The 22,635-nt window shown below is 37.6% G+C and overlaps 1 protein-coding gene across 1 annotated transcript; it reads left to right on the top strand.

Annotated features, from left to right (window-relative positions):
- Positions 1-1,083: 1,083 nt before the first annotated feature.
- Positions 1,084-20,943, top strand: gda (guanine deaminase). The gene is made up of 14 exons (XM_088912408.1): positions 1,084-1,220; positions 7,701-7,789; positions 8,199-8,370; positions 9,478-9,565; positions 10,182-10,287; positions 11,469-11,496; positions 11,812-11,919; positions 12,502-12,609; positions 13,795-13,892; positions 15,910-15,977; positions 16,283-16,429; positions 17,319-17,437; positions 17,950-17,977; positions 18,344-20,943. Exons 1-14 carry the CDS (start codon positions 1,098-1,100, stop codon positions 18,412-18,414), a joined length of 1,353 nt encoding a protein of 450 aa, XP_088768534.1. The 5' UTR covers positions 1,084-1,097; the 3' UTR covers positions 18,415-20,943.
- Positions 20,944-22,635: the final 1,692 nt, after the last annotated feature.

Raw genomic sequence — 22,635 nt, 5'->3', positions numbered from 1 at the left:
GCTATTTGTAAAGGAACATTCTGTTTCATGCATTGGATGTTTGTAAGGTAGAAAGCACCAAATCAACAATAGTAAGTAAAATATGAATTCATTACAAAAATATTAGTTGTATGGATATACAATTCTGATTTTTTTCTTCAAGCACAACTCTCAAATTGACATCGCCATTGATAAGATGGCTATGTGTTGTATTGAGTTTGACAATTTACTTAATATTTACTGTATTCAACTCAACTTCCCATGTTCCTTTCTTCATTCTCAGAGCTCTGAGTATGAGTTTGAATTTCCTATGTTGAAGCGCTTGACACAATGCTCAATCTAAGATCAAAGGTCTAAAATAATGGGAAAAAAATGTTAACAAGCAGTTCGGCAACAGTTTAAATCCTATGTGGTCTGGGTTTCATTCTGGCAAGGATTTCTTACATGAGCCATACAAATTCTCAATTCTCTCTCAATACAAACTACACTTGGTGAAGCTATTTGTCTAAGGCTTTTAATACCATAGCTAACTGAATACTTCTGAAAAAGCTGTGTGTCTGTGGTCCAGACATGATTGTCCTTCCATGGTTTCAGTTTTACTTACAAAACCTCAAAGAGAAGGTTCTGCCTAATAATAAATCCTCCCCACTCTGTGCTTGTGCTGTGTGGTGTGCTTTGATCTGGTGAGGCAGTTTGTCTCTTTCCCACCTGATCTCTTATGTAGTGGGTCAGCACTTCAGTGGTTGATAAAATACTGTAGGTCCCCAACTATTTGTAAAGAGTTTGGGGATGAAATGCACTGTAATTTGTGCAATTAAATCATGTTAATAACACATTTTAATAAAACAATAACATACTAACATGCTCATCAACTTAGATGATATTACTGGTTTCTTTTACTTTTGATTTTGAATTATCACTGGTATACATAACACGCTGTACCTTTGACGTGTATAAGAATGCACGTCAAATTTTAAAAAAAAATCAATAGGTATAATGTTATATCATTGGATAACTTCAGTTTACACGCAGGTGGAGCCACCCATAGGAGGAAACAAAACTTTGCTATAATAGCGTAACGACTGCAGTATTTTCAGTACTGCTCTGTAGGTGACAACATGTTGAGGTCCAACGAATCCCAAGCAGAGAAGGTGTTCAGAGGGACGTTCGTGCACTCTACACAGAATGAAGCGGTACAAATTCTGGAAGACACTGTCTTGGGTGTCGACAAAGAGGGAAAGGTGCGTATTATCATTAATTAGACAAAAAAAAAACTAATCAGTAGCATTTCACTGCTTCAGAGATAGATATTGATCAAGAGCATAACCTTCTATTCTTTTTTTAATGTAACACCGATTACTAAAATTCTTCTTTCATTCAGTTTCAAGTTTAAAATCGATACACATCAAATGGATAGTACTTCTCGTTGTTTTTTAGAATTTACGATTATTTCCACTATACGTGGATACTTTAAGACAGGTTATTGTTTCAGACTCCTACTCCTTTCACTTCTATACTACGTCTTTCAAACTACTATGCCAAATACGCTATGCCAAGAAAAAAAGCATTAGCATTGTTAAGCATTAAAACTGGATCATATTTTTTTCTTTAATTATACAGTCGGTTTCTTCGTGTGATTATTGGGGTTCTGTATTTGGCAAAAACTTTTTTCTCTTATGAAACATAATTTATGTTTATAGTTACAGAAAAAAAAAGAAAATTACAACACAGAAGAGGTATTTTGTTTCAAGAATATTTAATGAGATCGTGTAAAAGATGTTCATCAAGGAAAGATCATTTGAATAATAAAGAAATTATACTAATACACCTGGATACTAATACATGCTTGTTAGAATATAAATTCTGCTTTAACTCACCCTACGAAACATAGGATGTTTGTGTCGTAAAAGAATAAATCAAAGTTAAAGGGGGAAAACGGAAGCAATTGATCTGTTTGCATTTTTATTTGTTCTAGGAGAACAACCGAATCTCCTATTTTGTGCAACAATTCAGCAGTCTTTATATCTTCCTCATTTATACTAATTTGCTCAATTATTATTTTAGTAAATTCCTGAAACGCCCGACCTGTTTAACGTAAAAATAGAACTTACCAGTCCTTCATTTTCCATCAGTAGCTCTTTGGGCGCTCTGTGTAATTTACATTTTTTTAAATGAATAATAATAATGTTGATGGACTGATATTGTTACTTCGTAAAAATACTGAGATCAAGTATATTTAATAGCACCACCTCATTTTATATAATTTGTGTTGAGTTCCTCATTAAGAATCTTAACCATACTCTGCTTGAGTAATGAATATTGTCTTGTTGCTATTGGCATGACAGGAGGCAGCATTTATGGAAATGTTAATAAAAATTATCAGCATGCTTGAAGGGCATGCAAAGGTAACACTGACAGTCAAAACATGAATTTGCATCATCTGTAGGTTAGAGAACATCAGGTGACAGCAGAGAGAATGGTGGAGTGTTTCATTCACCAGTCAATGCTGCTGTGCTCTTGATAAACCCGATGAAATGCAATGAGTGTGGAGACATCATGTAAGCATTACGGAGTCTTTGTTCTAGCAGTGGAAGCGAGATGCTCAGAGGAATTTACTTTAAAACAAGGTTGCACCTAGTGCAGATTGAGGGCAGCCTTACTGTTCAGCCATATGTTAAAAAGTCATTGAGGCTACAGATTTTCCAGCAGGATGATGCAAGATCTGTTAGGTGCTAGGATTGGAAAGACATGACTTCAAGAAAGCCATGTTGAACTCTTGCTGTGGTCGACATTTTCTCCGGGACAGACCGACCAAGGCCGTCCACAAGAGACTCTCAGAAGCAGCTAAAGTTTGGGATGATGGCTCATCCCACAGCAGTCTGTCAGGAGGCTGACCAGGTGCATGAGTGAATGCTGCCTGTGTTAATACACATGGAGGCCACACCTGATACTAACTTCGTAATGTTTCCATTTTGACGGAGTATTTTAATCCCAATAAAAAAACATGACTCTCTGAGCTATACACATTACATTTATAATTCTAATATATTTTGATATACTCACACATCTGCCATAGCTTTGTTCATATTTTGTTGTAAATCAGTTGGATTGAAATATTTGATTAAGCCCATTAGGTGTGTTTTTCTGTTTTTGCAACAGTTTGTCCCAAATGAGAAACATTTTAAGGTAGTTCCACATAAAGACAGTTGAGAATTATACAGTATAGACAACTTCTACAACATATAACATACTTTTCTCAAAACAATTGAATGAGAAGCAGGATATGAATTATTCTTGTGGATATGGGGTTAAATGTATTAATCCACCTTTTGCCTGAATACATTTGTGTACAAATAAGTATGCAGCAGGAATGTATAATATTTCTTTCCTTAGCAACTAAGTGCACACAGCAAATTACTTGCTATTGCTAGTTTGGACAGGAGAATAAGACTAAACCACACCTTTTCTGGTCTGAGCTCAAATCATAGCACTCATGAATCCTTTCTAATCCTCTGAATATTCTATTTCCAAACCAGCATTACCATTAAAACATGTACATAGAGAGGTTGTATATTTTGTACAAGTTTGAAAGGTACTGATTTGGGAATTGTGTAACTGCTGTCATTTATATTTACTGTTATAAGTAGCTGCTTAAAACACTTGTGTTGTTAAGGTTAAGTTGCTCTGTGTTATGATCATTGTTTTGTGTTCTATTTGAAGTTTCCCGTGTTCTCTAGAGAGGACATAGTTTGAATGGAGAGGGGACATGCAGAAAAGGGAACAACAGAACAAACTGAAAGCTTATATGCCTGTAAAGTGAACATGACTGTATAGGTACAGTAGCTAAAGTACACAAGTTCAGTTTTGGCTATGTCACACTGGCAGCAAGGAGACACTTTGTACAAATGCTTACCAGGTAATCTTCAGTGTTATCCTTTATGAAAAAAAGTTAAGATGTATTTCAATATACAGTATATTTCCGAATGACAATGCATGCAATAAAATACTAATGTTTCTTGAAATATAGTTGACCTATGTTTGCAATATACTATTAGTTGCAACATTATATGTGCGGTAAAAAGAGAGGAGGAGGGCTAGCAGTGTTTGTGAGTAACAGATGGTGTAACTGTAATCATATAACTGTAAAAGAACAGCTCTGCACTCTGGACATTGAGCTACTAGCAGTTAGCCTGCGGCCATATTACCTACCTAGGGAGTTCTCGCAGGTTATTGTTGTGCTGGTATATGTCCCGCCCTCTGCCGACGCAGCCTCAGCGTGTGACGTCATACACACTGTTACAGCCGGACTACAGACTCGTCACCCACAAGCTATGTTCTTGATAACTGGCGATTTTAATCATGTTTCGCTCTCCTCTACCCTGCCTACTTTTAGTCAGTTTGTTAAATGCCCTACTAGAGATAACAAGACTTTGGACTTGCTGTATGCTAATGTCAAGAATGCCTACAGCTCCACATCACTCCCCCCCCTTGGCAGATCTGACCACAACCTTGTTCACCTCCTATCTCTGTACAAGCCTCTTGTACTACAGCAACCAGTAACCACCAGGACAGTGAGGAGATGGTCAGCTGAGGCTAATGATGCACTGATGGACTGTTTTGAAACAACGGACTGGGAGATACTCTGTGAGCCTTATGGAGATGACATTGATGACATTGATGGTCTTACCCACTGCATCACTGACTACATAAACTTCTGTGTTGACAGTGCAGTGCCCACCAGGAAAGTGCGCTGCTTCTCCAATAATAAACCCTGGGTCACCAGTGATCTGAAGGCCATCCTAAATAGGAAAAAGAGGGCTTTCCAGGCAGGGGACAAGGAGGAGCTGAAGCGAGCACAGAAAGAGCTGAAGGTGAGAGTTAGGGAGAGCAAGGTGGCTTATGGGAGGAAAATGGAGGGCAGGCTGAGGGAGAGCAATGTGAGAGAAGTGTGGAATGGCATGAGGAAGATCTCCGGATACAAGTTGTCCGGCGGCCAACAGAGTGAGGGAGGCCTGGAGAGGGCCAATGAGCTGAATCTTTTCTTTAACAGATTCGATACAGGGTCCACTGTCCATTCACCTCACAGGCCTTCACCCCAGACACCCTCTTCATGTCCTCAGTCTCCCCATCATGTGATCCCTCCTACTCCATCTTCCCCTGCCCTCCTCGGCCTATCCATCACAGTTGACCAGGTCAGAAGGGAGTTGAGGAGACTCCATGCAGGGAAGGCAGCGGGTCCTGATGGTGTCAGCTCCAGGGTGCTAAAGATCTGTGCGGACCAACTGGGTTCAGTGCTACAGTACATCTTCAACCTCAGCCTGAGATTAGAAAAGGTTTCGATGCTCTGGAAAACATCTTGCCTGGTGCCAGTACCCAAAAAGGGGCACCCTAAAGTCTTGAATGACTATAGACCAGTGGCACTGACATCACACCTAATGAAAACTCTGGAAAGGCTTGTACTGGACCACCTCAGAACCCTGGTGAGTACAGCACTGGACCCCCTGCAGTTCGCCTACCGGTCACACTTGGGAGTGAAGGATGCAGTCATCTATCTGCTACACAGAACTAACTCTCACCTGGAGAAGATGGGGAGCATTGTGAGAGTTGTGTTATTTGACTTCTCCAGTGCCTTTAACACCATCCATCCACCTTTACTGAGAGATAAGCTAAGGGCGGCGCAGGTGGACACTCCCCTGCTGTCCTGGATTATAGACTATCTGACCTGCAGGCCACAGTATGTACAGCTACACAGCTGTGTGTCCGAACAGATTGTTAGCAGTACTGGGGCTCCACAGGGGACTGTCCTTGCTCCATTCCTGTTCACCTTTTACACCTCTGACTTCAGGTACAACTCTGAGACATGTCATCTGCAGAAGTTTTCGGATGTCTCTACAATTGTGGGGTGTATTAGAGAGGGGAGGGAGGAGGAATATAGGAGCTTGATTACCAATTTTGTGGAGTGGTGTCATCTTAACCATCTCAAGCTTAACACCAGCAAGACCAAAGAAATGATCTTCGGCTTTCGAAGGAATAAGTCTCCGCTGAACCCTGTTTCCATCCAGGGTGAGGACATAGAGGGCGTACATTCCTACAAGTACTTAGGGGTACACCTGGATGATAAGCTGGAGTGGTCTGGTAACACTGACGCCCTGCACAAGAAAGGTCAGAGCCAACTCTATTTTCTTAGGAGACTCAGGTCCTTTGGTGTGTGTGGAACACTGCTACACATTTTTTATGAATCAGTGGTGGCGGCGGCCATCTTCTACGCTGTTGTGTGCTGGGGCAGCAGCATCATGACAAAAGATGCAAATAGGCTCAATAAACTTATCAAGAAGGCTGGCACTGTGTTGGGGATGAGCCTTGACCCCATGGAGGTGGTGGCTGAGAGGAGAATGCTGACCAAGCTCACAGCCATTATGAACAACACCTCTCATCCGCTTCATGGGACTGTTACTGGGCAGCAGAGCACTTTTAGCAACAGACTGCTCCAGCTACGGTGTTCAAGGGAACGTTTCTGCAGGTCTGTCAGGGTGTATAACGCTACCCAAGGCAAGGACTGTTAGCCCTTCATTTGCTCGTCTATGGACAGCATGTTTACTCCATTGTACTTTTTGGACAATCAGTCTGTATAAACCTATGCACATTTTGCACATATTTTATTGTTTTTACAGTGACTATGATCAGCACATTTTGCACACACCTGTGTATTTATTTATTTTTTTTTATTTTGTTGTTTTTTGTTTTATAACTATTCTGATGTCTGTTTTGCTTGTCCTGGGCTGGACTGCTGTAACACATCAATTTCCCTACGGGATTAATAAAGTATTATCTATCTATGATTATTTTGTGGCTTTTATGAAAACTGTTAAATAGCCATTAAATTATGAATGTTACATTTTTCCAGACAATGCATTACATAAAATATTAAAAATACCTCAGCAGATGTGTGAGTATATCAAAATCTATTAGAATTACCAATGTAATGTGTATGTTCATTCAGTTTGAGTGCTTGGGACCTTTACCTAGTGGTGTCAGTGATAGCAGCAACTCAAAAACGGTAAAAACTTTTCTTCTTAACAAAAAGAGAATTAAAGCACATTGAAAAGCATCTGACAATAGTAGTGTCACTGTTAAAGGACAAATTCCCCCCAGAAGAAAGAAAATCTTGTTTGTACAATGTTTTTGTGGAAGTATGAAGAGGGCCCGTTGTGCTAATACATACTAATATTTTAAGCAAACTTGTTATTATATGATTTTTTAATGCAAACTTTTATATGTCATATGCTTTAAATAGCTTTTTGTGTCTGCAACAGAGTAAGAAGTGTTTACCCTTTGTGGCGTGTGGCTATGATGTACAGTAAAGGTTCCAAACACTGTTAATTCATTGGTATTGGAACAAAATGTTAAAATTGAGGGGAGAATTAAACAAATACATTCTAAATTCTGAGGCTGTCCCTTTGTGCCTCTTGTTTTGCTTAGCACCACTTGTTTGTACTTTAAAATGTTTTGCTGGATTTCAAAATTATTTTTCTTCTGTCTTCACATCCTAACGGTGGATCGTATGATTATTTTTCCTTTGTCATGGCTACCTTTCAGTTAAGAGACTTTAAGAATAAATATATTAGTGAACGTTTTTCCAAAGGAGAAACGTGAAAAGGACCGGACTATTACAGCAGCTGCAAGCTGTGTCTGTTTCAGGCTGATGTGTGGATGTGTTCCAGATTTCCTTCCTTGGGCGGGCTGATGAAGTGAAGCAGCTTTCTGAGATGTGGGAATTCCAATTATTGGACATCAGACAACTCAAACAAGGGTAAGTTTTTTGGTTACATTTTGCTTCATTATGCAAATGTTTAACTAAATTAATAGTCTTTGAAGACTGGTACAGTATGTCGGTAGATTTCACATCACCCTAAATTAGCTCATTATCGGCTTCATTCCAACAATTTACCAATAAATGATTTCTCTCGGCACTTTGAGTGCTTTTACTTTGAAGAGACCTGGAAAAGCTTCAGATACAGTGGCCTGCAGGACTCAGATGACTTCAGATTATCATCATAAAATTTGTTTCTGTCAGTAAATGATCCCATTACTGGCATTTGCAGTGAGTGGTGGACTTGTTAACCAATCACATCTTTACAGAGGCAGTCTGATCCATTCTGCTTGCGTTTAGCTGAGACAGGTTATGGAGCATATTGATTTCCCCCAGTTCTGTTTTGCAGGGAGTTCTTCATGCCCGGGATGGTCGATACCCATATTCATGCACCACAGTACAGCTACGCAGGGACTGCTCTTGATCTGCCTCTCCTGCAGTGGCTAAACAAGTACACCTTCCCAGTTGAAAAGCAGTACAGAAATGCCAAGTTTGCAGAAGACACCTACACTAAAGTTGTGGTAAGCTATTCATCAAACAGGAATTGTTTTTTTGTACCAGTGGTGGCCAGCACTGGTTCTGGGGGACCCTGAGTCATTGCTCATTGATGCCTTTGATTGAGCTGCTTGTTCAGACTTTGCGTGTTTGTTTATCAGCCCTTAGTTTAAAAAACACAGCACATAAAGCAAATTTCCAGTTTGTTAGTGTAGTATGTCATGCAGTCTTGTTAAACTGGCTTGTTAAGAGTTTGTATTTCTGTCTAAACAGCTCTTAACAAGTGCTTTAAGATGAACAAACAGAGGTGGGAATGACAGAGTGTCAAACACTCCCACATTTTTTTTCTTCTGCACACCTGAACAGAAGGGAGTTCTGAAACTCACAAATTGTTAAAAATATGAGGTCAAAGATATTTTGTGGGTTTCAAAAAGAACCGGATCACTTTAGGTTTTATATAGCTCATTTGTGTGCTATATGCCTGTGTCTTACTGACAGCTTGGGTAGCAAAATCAGTATGCCAGTGAAAAAGTTTTAAAAATTGATTATATTTATGTGTTGTAATGTAACATAAATACTACCAGCAAGAGCAAAAGCATGTCTATGTTTTGTGTTTGTAGAATAGATCACAGATTACCCTAGTATCCTAAATTTAGTTCTGTGGAAATATTCAATTTTGATTTCTGGCAGTCAATGTCCTTAGTATGTTTTTCTGTCTTTCAGGAGACTCAGGATGCATACATGAAGTTAGGAGCACTCTTGTGACTCAGTCATATTCCTGTTTTATTTCTAATTAAAAGACTGCTCTTTAAAAATAATTGATCAATTTGAATATACGTATTTAGTGCAGTTAATATTACAGGCAAAATAAGATTTTTTTTCGTTTGTTGTAAAGTATGATGAAAAAAGAGCAAGAACCAACACTAATTTTTGGCATACTTAAGCTTTGATTCATTTGGTTAATATTGTAATAGCTGCTTAGCTGATGGGAAGAAAGAAAGAAAGATTTGCTTATGACTCCTAGGTTATTTCAAATAATGTGTTTTAAATAAAGGCATTTCTAGATTTTAAAATTAAATTAAAAGGACTAGTAGAAGATTGGTATATAACCTGATTAATATGTAATGTTCCAGAAAAGAACCCTGAAAAATGGCACTACTACTGCTTGTTACTTTGCAACCATTCACACAGATACATCTTTGCTGCTTGGAGAAATTGCAGGTAAGTTATAATTCTCTATGATGCTTATACATTTCCTTGAAAATCATCATATCTTGTTAAATAGCTGAAATGTGTTATATTAATTAAAAACATTAAAGATATCAATGGACAATTTTTTATGAATTGTAGTAGAAATATTTTAAAAAACACAAAAGCTGAGTGCATTTATTAAATTCAGTGGTTATCATTTTTCCTGTGGAAGAACTGTGGATAAATTGGCTGCTATATCATTTTGTAGGCATATTCTGGAAATTAATTTCAACCTAGGAAATCAGAAAAGTAATTTCATTTTTACATTTTTATTTATTTAATGTCTGTACAAGAAGTAGGATTTGCTTTTATTTTTGCAGAAATGAACAAATACGTGTGTTACATACATGCTTACTGCTAAATAGTTTGTGGGGAAGCACAATTAATGTACTGGAGTATAAACTGTACCTGTTCTGGGCACAAAGATGAATGATCTCTATAAATATGTCTGATAATAAGGTTAGGTTGTGCTGTGACAGTGTTGTTGTGAATTAACAGGAACATTCAATACAGAAGTACTGTTTAATGTTCAGTGAAGGTGTCACAGCTTTGAGGCAAAATGTGTGTTGTTTTTTTTGTTATTTAGATAGGCTTGGGCAGAGAGCTCTAGTGGGTAAAGTTTGTATGGACAGGAATGAAGCGGTGATTGACTACAAAGAGAGCACAGAAGAGTCTGTGAGGGAAACTAAACGGTAGGTGGGTTTATGCAATTTTTTCCTGTGTCTTTTGTCGGGGGCGAGGTTGCGGTTGTTTGCTGTTGAGGATGTGAGAATGTTACAAAAAGTCAATTTCAGCAAGTAAAAAGTGTTCTGGTTCGGCTCCTGGGGTTGGAAACCTTAAATGTGCGAGTCCCCATTTGTCGCTTAATTCATCTACAGTATAACCTGGATTCTCATCATAATCTAACAATCTATTCTTAACATCCCATCCTGTCAGCTGTCAAAGACAAAGTTCTCCAAACCCTTTTGCATTATGCTGGTAGAATGAATCTTACAAAGTTTTACAACGATTCATGCATAAATTTAAGATCTGCTTTCTCACGGATTTGGCTTCTGTGTGATCACACAGCTAGATTTGATCTGAAGCAGTGCAATATAGGTGCTACTACACTGTGGGTGTACTGAACTAAGTACCATACCAAAATGCATATCCGCAACAGTCATAGTGAAACGTATAGACCATGCAGTTTAAAACAGCCAAATTAACAAAAGGGGGCAGAACAGTGTCCTCTCATGTGCCTCTTTAATTATTTCTTCTGCTTTTTGTTTTTTTCCTCTGTAAATTGTCATAGTAACTTACTAGTAACTTAGTAAATTGTTATATTAACTTTTATTCTTGAGCTTCATTTTTAATTGAATGTCATATTCTAAAATATTATCAATTATTCACTTGCTCGCATCAAATCAAAAGTTTATTAAAAATGCTATTTTTAACTAAGGATTGAAATTTCATGGTTTCAATGTCATTAATTGAAGCAGATGTCAAAGACAAACTACATACTGTAGTTCACTTTAAAACAACAGTCCATAATTTGCCATTCTAAATACTTGTAATTATAGCCTATGCAGAAATTTCCCAACCTTCTATTTTAATAAAGGGTTGAGCCAGTAGATTGCAGTGTATGTTTATCACAAAAGAGTAAAGTATTAAGGTGGGATTAGATTGCAAAAACTTAAAGACATAGGATCCTATGGATCCTCAATCTCACTTCGGGATCAATAGTCTTATCTATCTATCTATATTCAAAAGCCAATGGTGGTTTTTGTGCCCAAGTGTTTTGAAAAAGGATTGATAAGACTTAGTACAAGTTGATTTTTTCCAATAGTAGCACATCACTATCGTGTTGTAAAACCTTGTTGTTTATGATTTGCAGGTTTATTTATGAGCTTTTAAAAAGGAAGGTAAGTGATTTTGATTAAAGCTAACAGTAAAACTTTAAAAAGAAGCTCTTGGCTCTTTGATGGGTGTTTCAAGAAGTAGTGTCAAAATGCTGTGGTTTGAAGTGATTCCAAAATGTGCAGTTTTTATTTTGTTACACATTACCTCACATTTTCGAACACCATATAGGACTTGTAGAGAATGTGCTTTATGTCACATCAGTAAAATAGGATCATAAGATATTTGTAAATTGTCTTTAATTCTTTAATTTTTACAAATGAATTCAAAGGTACCTAAGGTTATATGGCAAACTCATGTCAGATGTTCTCCTGTTGAAGTATCCACAGGTAAAGCCCATCATCACTCCTCGCTTTGCACCTTCATGTTCTGAAGAACTCCTGCACAGTCTGGGTCAGATAGCAAAGAGCAATGACTTGCACATTCAGGTACGATTTTCATCACGGACATTGCCACAGAATTATAGTGAATTCACACAGGCACGTCAAATGTCAAATGAGGTCAAATGTTTTTGGCAATTATCAGTTGGCATAGTTTTGATGTGTCTATTAACTTGAATTTTGTTGTATAAATGTTCTCTTCCTCTGATTGTGTTGATCAAATGCCCTAACCCCAGCCCCAACTTAAGTAAGGTGGTGTGAGGGGTCAGACCAACAGTGACTTAAGAACTACAGTGAAGTACAGAAAACCTGCAAAGATATACACACTGGAAAATGCATCTTCCATCTAACACCGTGAGGCCCTCTACATTTCCATGTTCCAGAGTTCACACCCATGTGAGAATGTGCTCTCAAACCCTTCACTAGTTATATAATTCATTTACTTACCACACCCCAGTGTGTCTGTTTACAGTAATAGAGGTGTTTAACACCCTCTACTGACAACTTATTCATAGTAATTCCTCAATGGAAAAACATATCCCTGCATGTTAAATGTGGAATATCATTTTGTGTGTTGTTTTCTTATAAAAGAGAAAAGGCTTTTCATTTTCATATTCTCTTTTTTTGTAGAGTCACATTAGTGAAAACAGAGAAGAGGTGGCACTGGTAAAAAATATGTTTCCTGCCTGCAGCTCGTACACAGATGTGTACAGGGAGTACAACCTTCTGACGAGCAAAGTGAGCAGCCAGAAGTGTCTCTTTTACTGTTCAACCTTTCCCCACAGTGATTTTAAGATGAATCATTATGCAATTAGTTATTCAGTACATTCAGCATGCAGATAGAATGTCCTTCTCCCTACATGACAGCAATTTAATTAATTAGAAAATGTGAATTTGGTGTCAAAACTGTGAGGAGAGCTGTTCTTACTTTTAGACAATACCTAGAGACAGCTGGAGGCAGGAGGGTGTCTGCTACCAGTGATGACAGACTAGATCTCCAGAACCACCTATTATAGGTTAGAGGATTAAGCTACATTATTGAGGAAACACCAGAAAGACAACAGATCATGTCCTCCAATTTGTATACTTTTTGTTTTTCTTATTATTCCTACTTGGATCATTTTCAGTGTGCTAGAAGTTTTAGATCACGTGTGCAGCAATCATAAATTACCTTTTATAATCATGGTTTGCTATGTGGTACAACCTAATGTGTAGAAAGCAAGACTTTGAATTATAAATAATTATTATTATCTGGCATCCACAGCACACTCAAATACAGAAAAAATATTACCAACAGATGTTGTGTAATTTACATCACTTTTGCAGCATTAAAAACATCCATAACAATATGAATATTTAAAATTATGTTTACCATTAGAAACCCACATTCATAATAACAGACAAATAATATTTCCACTAATAAAATTCTATAATGTGTATTACTGGTCCCAGCATATCAAATATTAGATGTGTACATAATATTGCTTACTTTATTGTCTTATTAATTCTGAGTTTTAATTAGCTCAATTTCTTATTGATCCTCACGGTAGAATACTGGATTGTTACTCATGTGATGACCTGGGTAAGACTGGAACTTAGGGACATAGTATAATGATGTCCATTGTCTTAAATTGTATGAAGTTACAGTTTTGACAGAGGCAACAGTTCTTAAAGGTGAAATCAGGTGCGGTGAGTAACTGTTTCATTAACTTTAAACAGCAAGAATGCTGCCTTTTTATGACACTCTTTCTGTACTCTGAGCTGGGCACCTTAACCAGACTGCTCCATAACCAACGCATCAGTGTAAATAAGCCACTTTGGATAAAACCATTATCTAGACAAAAATTGTAAGGAATTTCCTGTACTTCCTCTTGTACAACTAGAGGTTCCAAGTGAAAACTAAATACAAGTTTATTTCTGCAGACAGTGATGGCACATGGCTGTCATCTCACTGATAAGGAGCTGGAGATGTTTAAAACCAGTGGCGCTGCAATTTCTCACTGTCCCAATTCCAATATCTCGTGAGTATCGGAAAATGCTATGGTAAATTGCTTTTGTTTGACTATTTGAGAATCAAGCAGATTGACACACATAAACTATGTTATGAAATGTTTTGGCACAAGTGGTCCAGTTTTTGCTACGTGCAGCATAAAGGATGTGTATGGTAACCCACAACTCATTATAGCCATTATATTTTCCAGCCATGCGGTATAAGAGCAGGCAGTGTTGCAATGTGCACTAATTGTTATTACAGCTCTCGTTTACCTATTGAGATTTATAACTTCCCAAACTCCTCTATGAGTAACATTATAAAGAGCACAATGTTGTGGAACATCCCAAAGTGGACATGCCTGGCAGCCCCTGTTGTACAAGGGTTATAGTGTAAAAACAAATCACGTATTTGTTCTTAAAGCCATCACAAAAGAGATCAAAGACAGGTATGTAAATGAGCCAGTGTGTGTACTATGTGTAGGAAATGATTGCATTTACATGTTATAGCACAGCTGATGATCATGTGTGTGAGTGCACAGAAATAGGTACAAAGCAATAAAGTAATAATTAAGGGGGAGGGATGAGTGATGAGTCCTGCTATTGTGCTTCCAGTAGGAAAGTCTGGGTGTCACGGCAGCCTAGAGAATATTCCCCTCTATAATTCACTGGCCTTGGCAGTTTAGTATGTAGGTGTATTGGTTTGGGTGTGTTCCTCACTGGTGTTTCTAAAACACTGTGACTGTGAACGTTTTTGGAAAACAGTACACTTCACATCATAAACATCCATGGGACAATGGAGTTTAATGAGTAGTGCACTGTTTTCCAAAATGACACAATCCATACTGGCAGTACAGAAATCTGCACTTAACGAAGAATGGGAAAAATAGAGCTCTAAATTACTTAACATGACCAATAAAACTATCTCCTACATGAGTAATATAAAATATGGGGGAAAAAAGAGAAAATGAATAGAGGATCCCTATACAAGGAACAAATGGATCAAAAGAATTTGTTCCCCGGTGGCTCTCTTGTCCACCTTTTCAGTCCCTTTTGAATTTTAATGTAGACTCTAAACAAAGTAGTCTTAATCCATCCCTCCATTATCAGAAACCTGCTCATCCTGGTGAGAATATTAGTAAGACTGTAAGAGTCCTTCTTGGAAGTTCAGTGTGGAGCTGTGTGGATGGGATTATGAGCACATGACTGCTTTCCCTCTGGACAGGACACCAGCCCATCACAGGGGCAGAGAGAGAAGAACAGTTTCGAACAGCCACTCAAACACTCTGTTACCATTATCACTACCACCTCCCTTCTCTGTGGTCAGTCAATCTACAGACACAATTGCCTAATCAGGCTGCCTGCCACTCTTGCAGTTTGATAAACCAAACAGAAATACAGATCCAAATTATTCCAGCTAATAATTTCTCCAGACTTTGTGGTAATATCAGAGAGGACATCAACTGACCAAACTCTTGGGAGGAAGAAGTCTCTCGTTATCCAATTGTCAATCTAAGGTGACTGCATCCAAGGTTAAAGAGATATTTACTGTGAATAGGTTAAAATATAATCAATTCCTGTTATACACACTTTAACAAAACCACAAATTTCAAGGAATATTTCAGTTTGGAATTCAAAGAATATCTGAAAACATGTTCATTTCGAAAAAAAAACTTTTACCACACGTACAGAAAACACATATGCAGACACACAGATGTAGTAAACATCTACAGTAGACAGCAGGCACTGTAGATTGATGAAGACGGATTTTCTTAAAAATAAACATAGAGACCAAAACAGGAATCAGGTCAGTCTTCAAAACTGAAAATAAAAATGAAATGCACCATTCTGTTTAAATGGTGTGGTGGGCACATCGGGCAGGTAATTGACTGATATTCCCCAGCTGTTGAGCAGCCTGTTAAACCAACCTGAGTGGTCATTATATTATTCACTAATGCGTTACATGTGTTTAGCCTCAAGTATTTAGGAATCCAATGATCTTTATATGTTATGTTAAAAATAACCTCCCGACTCGTGCCTGTTTTGCAGGCTTTGCAGTGGGATGTTAGATGTCCGTCGAGTTCTGAAACACAATGTGAAACTGGGACTAGGCACAGGTAAAAAAGGCGCTATTCATTTATGGAAATGCATAATTCAAGACGGCGATTCTGAAAAAAAAAAAAACATTCCTGAAAAAGAGCAAAGTATAATCCTTTCTGGCAAAACCTGTAATGTATTGCACAACTTTATCTTCAGCAATTAACGAGTAAAACATCAGATAATGTGATGAATGTCTAAACCCTGCAGATCTCTGCTGCCTTGTTTCTCTGATTTAGCTGAAGATAATTTATCCAGTATCTGCTATAGTCTTTATCTGTTGCATGCAATGTGAAAATAAGATGATTACAAATGTTTTTTATAGACGTTGCTGGTGGTTACTCACCCTCAATGCTTGACGCTATCAGAAGAGCTCTTGATACATCCAAAGCACTCAAGATCCAAAATCCTGGATATGAAACTGTCTCCTACAAGGAATTCTTCAGGCTGTCTACTCTAGGGGGAAGTCAAGGTGGGCATGAGGGACACTGCAATACTGGAAGACTGCATTTGTGTTACTGATTGCTGCAGACACTTACACTATTGTTGGTGTGGTGTGCTACTGTATGTAAGAACCTTTAACCACATATGTTTAACACACTGGTATATAAGGTTTTCAGCTTAACTCATTAATAGGGTCGCAGTTTATTTTTTCCAGCAAAGCACCCTGAAGGCTTTATACATTTCATTATAAGAAAAGAATGACGCTAACATGTTACTACATGAGCATTTAACAACAGAAAAAAAACCTATGCTGAGCATGGCAGTCAGACATCACAATCATGAACAACCACTTTAACGAGTATTATTTATATATAGTTCAGGTGGGTAGCTGCGTCAGCATGCATAGGCCGAAACGCTGTGTTCTCTTTCTTCTTTTTTTTCAGCATGGAATAAACCTATTACTTGTTCCTTATTTATATATACAGTGCTTCATTGGGGTATAGTTGTCATTAACACTTTTCTGGGCTTCAGGGGTGGTTCAGAATAATAAAATCTTTGCTCTTGTGAAGGGTAATTAGTGAAAATATTTTGATGTTTATTCTTTTATGTTTTGGACTAGATTAGATACAGCCCTTTACTGTGTGACCCCACCATGTTGTTTGAGTTATCACCACTTCTTTTAAGAAACAGGTAGAAATGATAATCGGATCAGTCATCTGCGAGTAGCAACACGAGCTGGATGGAACACATGACCTCTTCTCTTCTTTCTTATTATTTCCTGATGAGCTGTTATAGCAACTCACTCCTGAAAAAATATCTTTTAATAGGTAGCTTTTTTAATATAATAATATACCTTGAAGAATCTTCTTAAACCAGATGCTCTTGATCCTTAGATTTAAAGAATAATGTTTTCACAGCCTTGTCTTTGGATGACACAATTGGAAATTTTGAAGTGGGCAAGGATTTTGATGCTGTTCTAATCAGTCCATCAGTTCCAGACAGTCCTTTTGATGTTTTTGAAAGTGACACAACTGAGGTATTTATGAATTTCTTCATGAGATCAATACTTTTGATGACAATTTTATAACCTAAAAAAAGTAATCAGATTTCGGAGTTGTTTTGTGAAGTATAAATAAGAAAAGCTGAAGATGAAATGTGGCCATAAATACTTTTACAAAAACAGAAGTCTGGAAGGAAATTTAGATCCTAATCTTACCTTGTCTGCTTTCTTATGTATACTGTATATCGTGCCTTCTGAACTTACCTTCTAGCATCCCTCTCGCACCCTTCCACCACCCAATCTTCACCCCTGTAGCAGTTCCCTGGCTCATTCCTCACAAAAGTGAGGTGGAGTTCGGTCAGCCTCATCCTTGCACTCAGGGTGCTGTTTCCTCAGCTAGGCAAGTTAAGCCAAATAACGTTAAATCCATTCATCACAATCACATACATTAGGATCTAAGTGAACTACTGGAATGGATGCTTTTAAACATTAAATCTTTTCCCTATTGTTACAAAACTAACTTACTATGACATGTCATGTCTTTTCAGAACATTCTGGAAAAGTTCCTGAATTTAGGTAAGCAATAAATGTAATAGTAGGTAGGTGATAAATCTTAACTGAACCATGATTTGTCATAACAAAACCTGAAACACAAATGAAAAACCTACACATTGAATATTAGGTAATAACATGCAACATCAACTGAATATAAAAACGATGTGGATGATTCATGGCAATACAATCTGATGTGTACAGTCTGCATTCCTGTAAATTAAAAGACAGAAGGAAATGAAGATCAACACACACTCCTGTCCTGACATATTTTCATTTAATTGTTCTCAGCTGCATGAATGTGGAAAATCTTATGTAAAGTAATGAAAAGTTAAAAAAATACTTAACTGAAGAATGGTGTAAATATAATATTTACATCTTCCTTTTCAGGTGATGACAGAAATATCGTGGAAGTTTATGTGGCCGGAAACAGAGTGGTTCCTTTTGGAAAGTCTGCTTGAGTTAATGCCTTCTCTATAAAGTATTCTCTTTTTACTCGGTGTTTCTTTGTATGCAGAAAAACAATTGGTTGGTGATCATCTACCAGAATTTTGTTTTAAGGTAACAGTTCTGATATATAACAGTTATATTGGTGGAGGCCTTAAGTAACTTTCGAATGCTTATAACAAGGTTATATTTTAAATCCAGTTAATGTCTAGAATGGCTAACACAACTGCATTGTATTGTATGGATTTGCTTAACATTGCATTTTAATATTGTATAAGAAATACAGTGTATTACTGAAATACTTCTATTTTATCTGCCAGCTAATCTCTCATTTAGAATATTTTGGACTGTTAAGGTGGCTTTATGAAGGATCACCACTTATCTTTGTTAGCTATTCCTATAGTGTGTAAGAAACATTAACTATATTGATTTATTAAGTCCCAAAGTTCAAGTTGAAAAGTAAGCTGTTAAGATTGCTGTTGGTGTCCCATCCAGGGTATAGTCCTGCCTTGTGCCGTTTTTTCCAGTTTACAGTATATTCTGGGCTGAAACTGCCCTTCTGAGGAATAAGTATTTATGACATTTGAAGTGTTGTGCTATGTTTAAAAAAGTTAATATTTACTGTACTTTGACAAGTACTTGAAGAAAAGAGAAATTGCACTGCATTGGTCTTTAGCTTATGCAGTATTAGATCATCAAAGCATCTTTGGTGATTTACATCACAAGACACTAGATGTTTATTTATTTATTTTCTCTAGTGCTTTTTCGAGATGTAGCTGTATCACGATAGTATAAAAAAATAGCACTCCTTATTTTATACAGTACAATGCTATAAAAAGTGCAAAATCACACAAAACACAAACCTAGTTTGCTTCAAGCGCTACCTTTCAGTACTGTCTCTATGAATACAGCCAGGCAACTAAAGACCTTGCCACCTCAAAAACAAATACTCTTCTGAACTCTTTTCACAACACACGAGGGAAGTTTGTCAGTCATCATCAGTCAGTCACCTCCATGCCTTCCTCTTCTTGTGATGTAGCGCATCTCGGAGACTCTGCTCTCTTCCTCAACAACAGAACTTGGTGGCCCCAGGAAACCTCCTAGTTATTAAAGGTCTTCTCTAATTGGTTTGGAGGCTGAGGGAATGTGCAATCTAGCACCCTCTTAGAAAGGACAAGTAGAGTCTTTGTTTCCTTCCACTTGATGTCTGTTCTTCTCCACTGACATATACTGTATCTGAAAAGGTTTTTAGGAGGTTTTGTCATTATTTTGGCAGAAAGGATTTTAAAGGTTCCATTAGGTGACAGTGACACAATTTTCTTCACAATAACACCTTTAAAATAAAAAATATGAAGATGGAGTGAATTATTTCACAGCAATGTAATTCAATTCATATCCATACCTTGCAAGTGTCACCTCCACTTCAGAATTGGCAAGGCTTTAAATTTCAAGCACATGGAATAGCAAAACTTAGCTAAGAGAGTCCTCTCATGTAAACATGTGTCCACAGACTTAGCACTGGGTCAACATGGTAACTGGTGAGGTCATTCACCTGCTGTAGGCCTTGGTTAAATAATAAAAAAACAAATGCTGAATTAAGTGGTGATTCCAAAAATATATTCTGTGCTCAATAACAGACTGTATGAATGAGAATTACTAATGTCATCCATGCTGTATATAAACATATGGATAAAAAAGTAGCATTGCAAACTATTTACCCCCTTAGTATTTCACTAGTGTAGCTGGGGATCCGTTCCAGTGTTAGGTCCAGGCTGTGCATAAGAAACCAGATAATTATTAGGTTATGGTGAATATTGGAATTCCCTGATGAGATGCATATCATCTCCCACAAATACTTGTGAAATGGTCAATGCCTTGTAGACTTCAAGTGTGTGTCAGGGCACAAGGCCATTGCAATATCAGTGACTCCTGCATGTTTTCATGACATTTGCTATGGCATAGCCAATCCATAGCAACGCAGACTGTGGTTGTTTCCTCTCATCCTGCTTGATGCATTGATAAACTAAATCTATCGATCTATAAATTTGCCAGATTAACCTTCACAGCCATAAAACAATTTTCACTCACAACATTGCATTTTCACTGTTTATTTCCAAAGAGTTTTAAGCTTTCATTAACCATTAAGAAGATTATGTTCAGTATGATAGGCATATGAAAAACAACGCCAGTCTAGTGGAAATCTTGAGTTTAACTAAAGTGGTCAAAATGTCCATTGCAGATGTAACCTTTTAAAGTAACCTGTGTCAGGACCATATGGAAAAGGATCACTTTTTCCACAGGTGTATGAGACACTTATCCATTCCTAATGTACCCAATGAGCATTTTAAATAAGGGAATATTCATGATTTCAAACATGTTATAATTATGACTATGTTTGATATTTATATTCTGTAATCCACAGACTGCTAATGTGTGGGTATCAAATCATGAAGCTTCTATATGTTGCAAGCTTTTTTGTGATAAAGCTGTCAAATTGTGTTACAAGTTTCAGTATCAATATAAAATGTGTAGTTTAACCCCAATGGAATGTGCTTGCTGAATTTTGGTCTTTGGAAAATGTTTTAAAATCCCCACCAAATCTTGTTAGGTCAGATTACATGTTAAAACAGAAAATTATACAAGATATGCTTTAAACAACAACAGAAAGCAAAAAAAAAACTGGTTTTCCTAGTTCCACTAAATTCATAACAGATAGATCTAATTTCTGTCTACCCACCCTTGGGGAAAATGACTTTATTCTGCACATATTGTCATCATCTAGTGACTTGCTGAAGAGTCATACATAATCTGACACTTATCTTACCATTTGTCATGTTGTCTGGCAGATTCTTTGATTTGTTAAAAAATGCTACACCCTCTTTGTTGCGATAAACAACTGAGCTCTTCACCTCAGTAAACAGCCCCAGTCTTTAAAACAGTCCACAATCCAAAGGCGGGGGGTCCTTATATTCAGCATTTGAAGACTGCAGATACATTTACTTTTTTAGAAGATCATATGTTTCGGGCAGAATGGTGATGCAGCGCTTAGTATTGCTGCCTTGCAGCTTTGGGGCCCTGGGTTTAATTTCTGGGATGCTATCTGTGTGGAGTTTGTGTGTGTTTCCTCTGGGTGTTTGCTGTCCCCCCTTAGTCCAAAGACATACTGGTAGGTTAATTGGCTTCTGGGAAAATTGGTCCTGGTGTGAGTGTGTGTTTACGTCTGTGCGTGTCCTGCGCGAGACTGGCATCCAGTCCAGGGAGTATCCTGCCTTGCACCTGTTGCTTACCAGGATAGGCTCTGGCTCCCCCCCATGAAAACGAGAAATATTACAAACAACAGGAGGCCATTTGGCCCACCTAGCCTGTTTGAATTTCATCTTGGCTCTTTGGAGCCTTATCAAAATAATTGCTTAATTGAACCAGTTTAACAATTTCCCTAAATCATTTTTTAGATTAGTAGATAGAAAATCTGTAATACTTGTTGGACATTGGGTCACATGGACTAAAGCAGAAGTCACAGTCTGCCTCAGGGTTTGTTTTTCTTGCAGGAGTTCCCAATTCTGGGGCTGGGGACACAACACCTTTGCTGGTTTTTGTTACCACGTGAGCACTCAGTTAAATAACTGAATGCATATTAGACTTAATTATACAGTTAATCTGAACTTTTTAATTGTTTTCAGTTCCTACGCCTGTAGGCGGTCACCTTCCCACATCTGAATTTCTTAAGTGACTTCAAATCTCCGGTAGCAACTTTGTTGGTTTGATTAAGGATTTATTTAGGTAAAATGCTCAGCAGCAATAAAACTCAGCAGATGTGTGGGTCCCCAGAACCAGAAATGTAACCCCAGGTTTACACTGAAAAACATCAAGATAGAAATGACATGAGCCACTTATACCAAGCAAAACCACAAGGTGGGGTTCCTGAGTCTCTGACATACTTCAATATCTCAAATATCTTTGATCTCACATGGGCACTTGGGAGGTTTAATGTTGTACTGAATTCAAGTATGTAGAACATAGATGGTTCCTATCTGAGATGTTAAAATAATGCTAGAACGTTTCAATTGGAAGGCTACTGTATCAGTTAAAAAACTTGCAAAAGCAAACCCTACACTTTTGCCTTCAAATTAGATCTTAGATCTAAGTTAAACTGAAAGGATAATTCTAAGCTCTACTGAGAATTTTAATTTAACAGCTTTTAATTCTATAAGTGCTGCAAAATAATACTAATTGTG

Source organism: Atractosteus spatula, chromosome 3 (assembly GCF_055471065.1).
Source record: "Atractosteus spatula isolate fAtrSpa1 chromosome 3, fAtrSpa1.hap1, whole genome shotgun sequence".
NCBI classification, from domain to species: Eukaryota; Metazoa; Chordata; class Actinopteri; order Semionotiformes; family Lepisosteidae; genus Atractosteus; species Atractosteus spatula.
The sequence above is the reverse complement of the archived record's forward strand: the minus strand, read 5'-3'. Positions and strand labels throughout refer to the sequence as shown.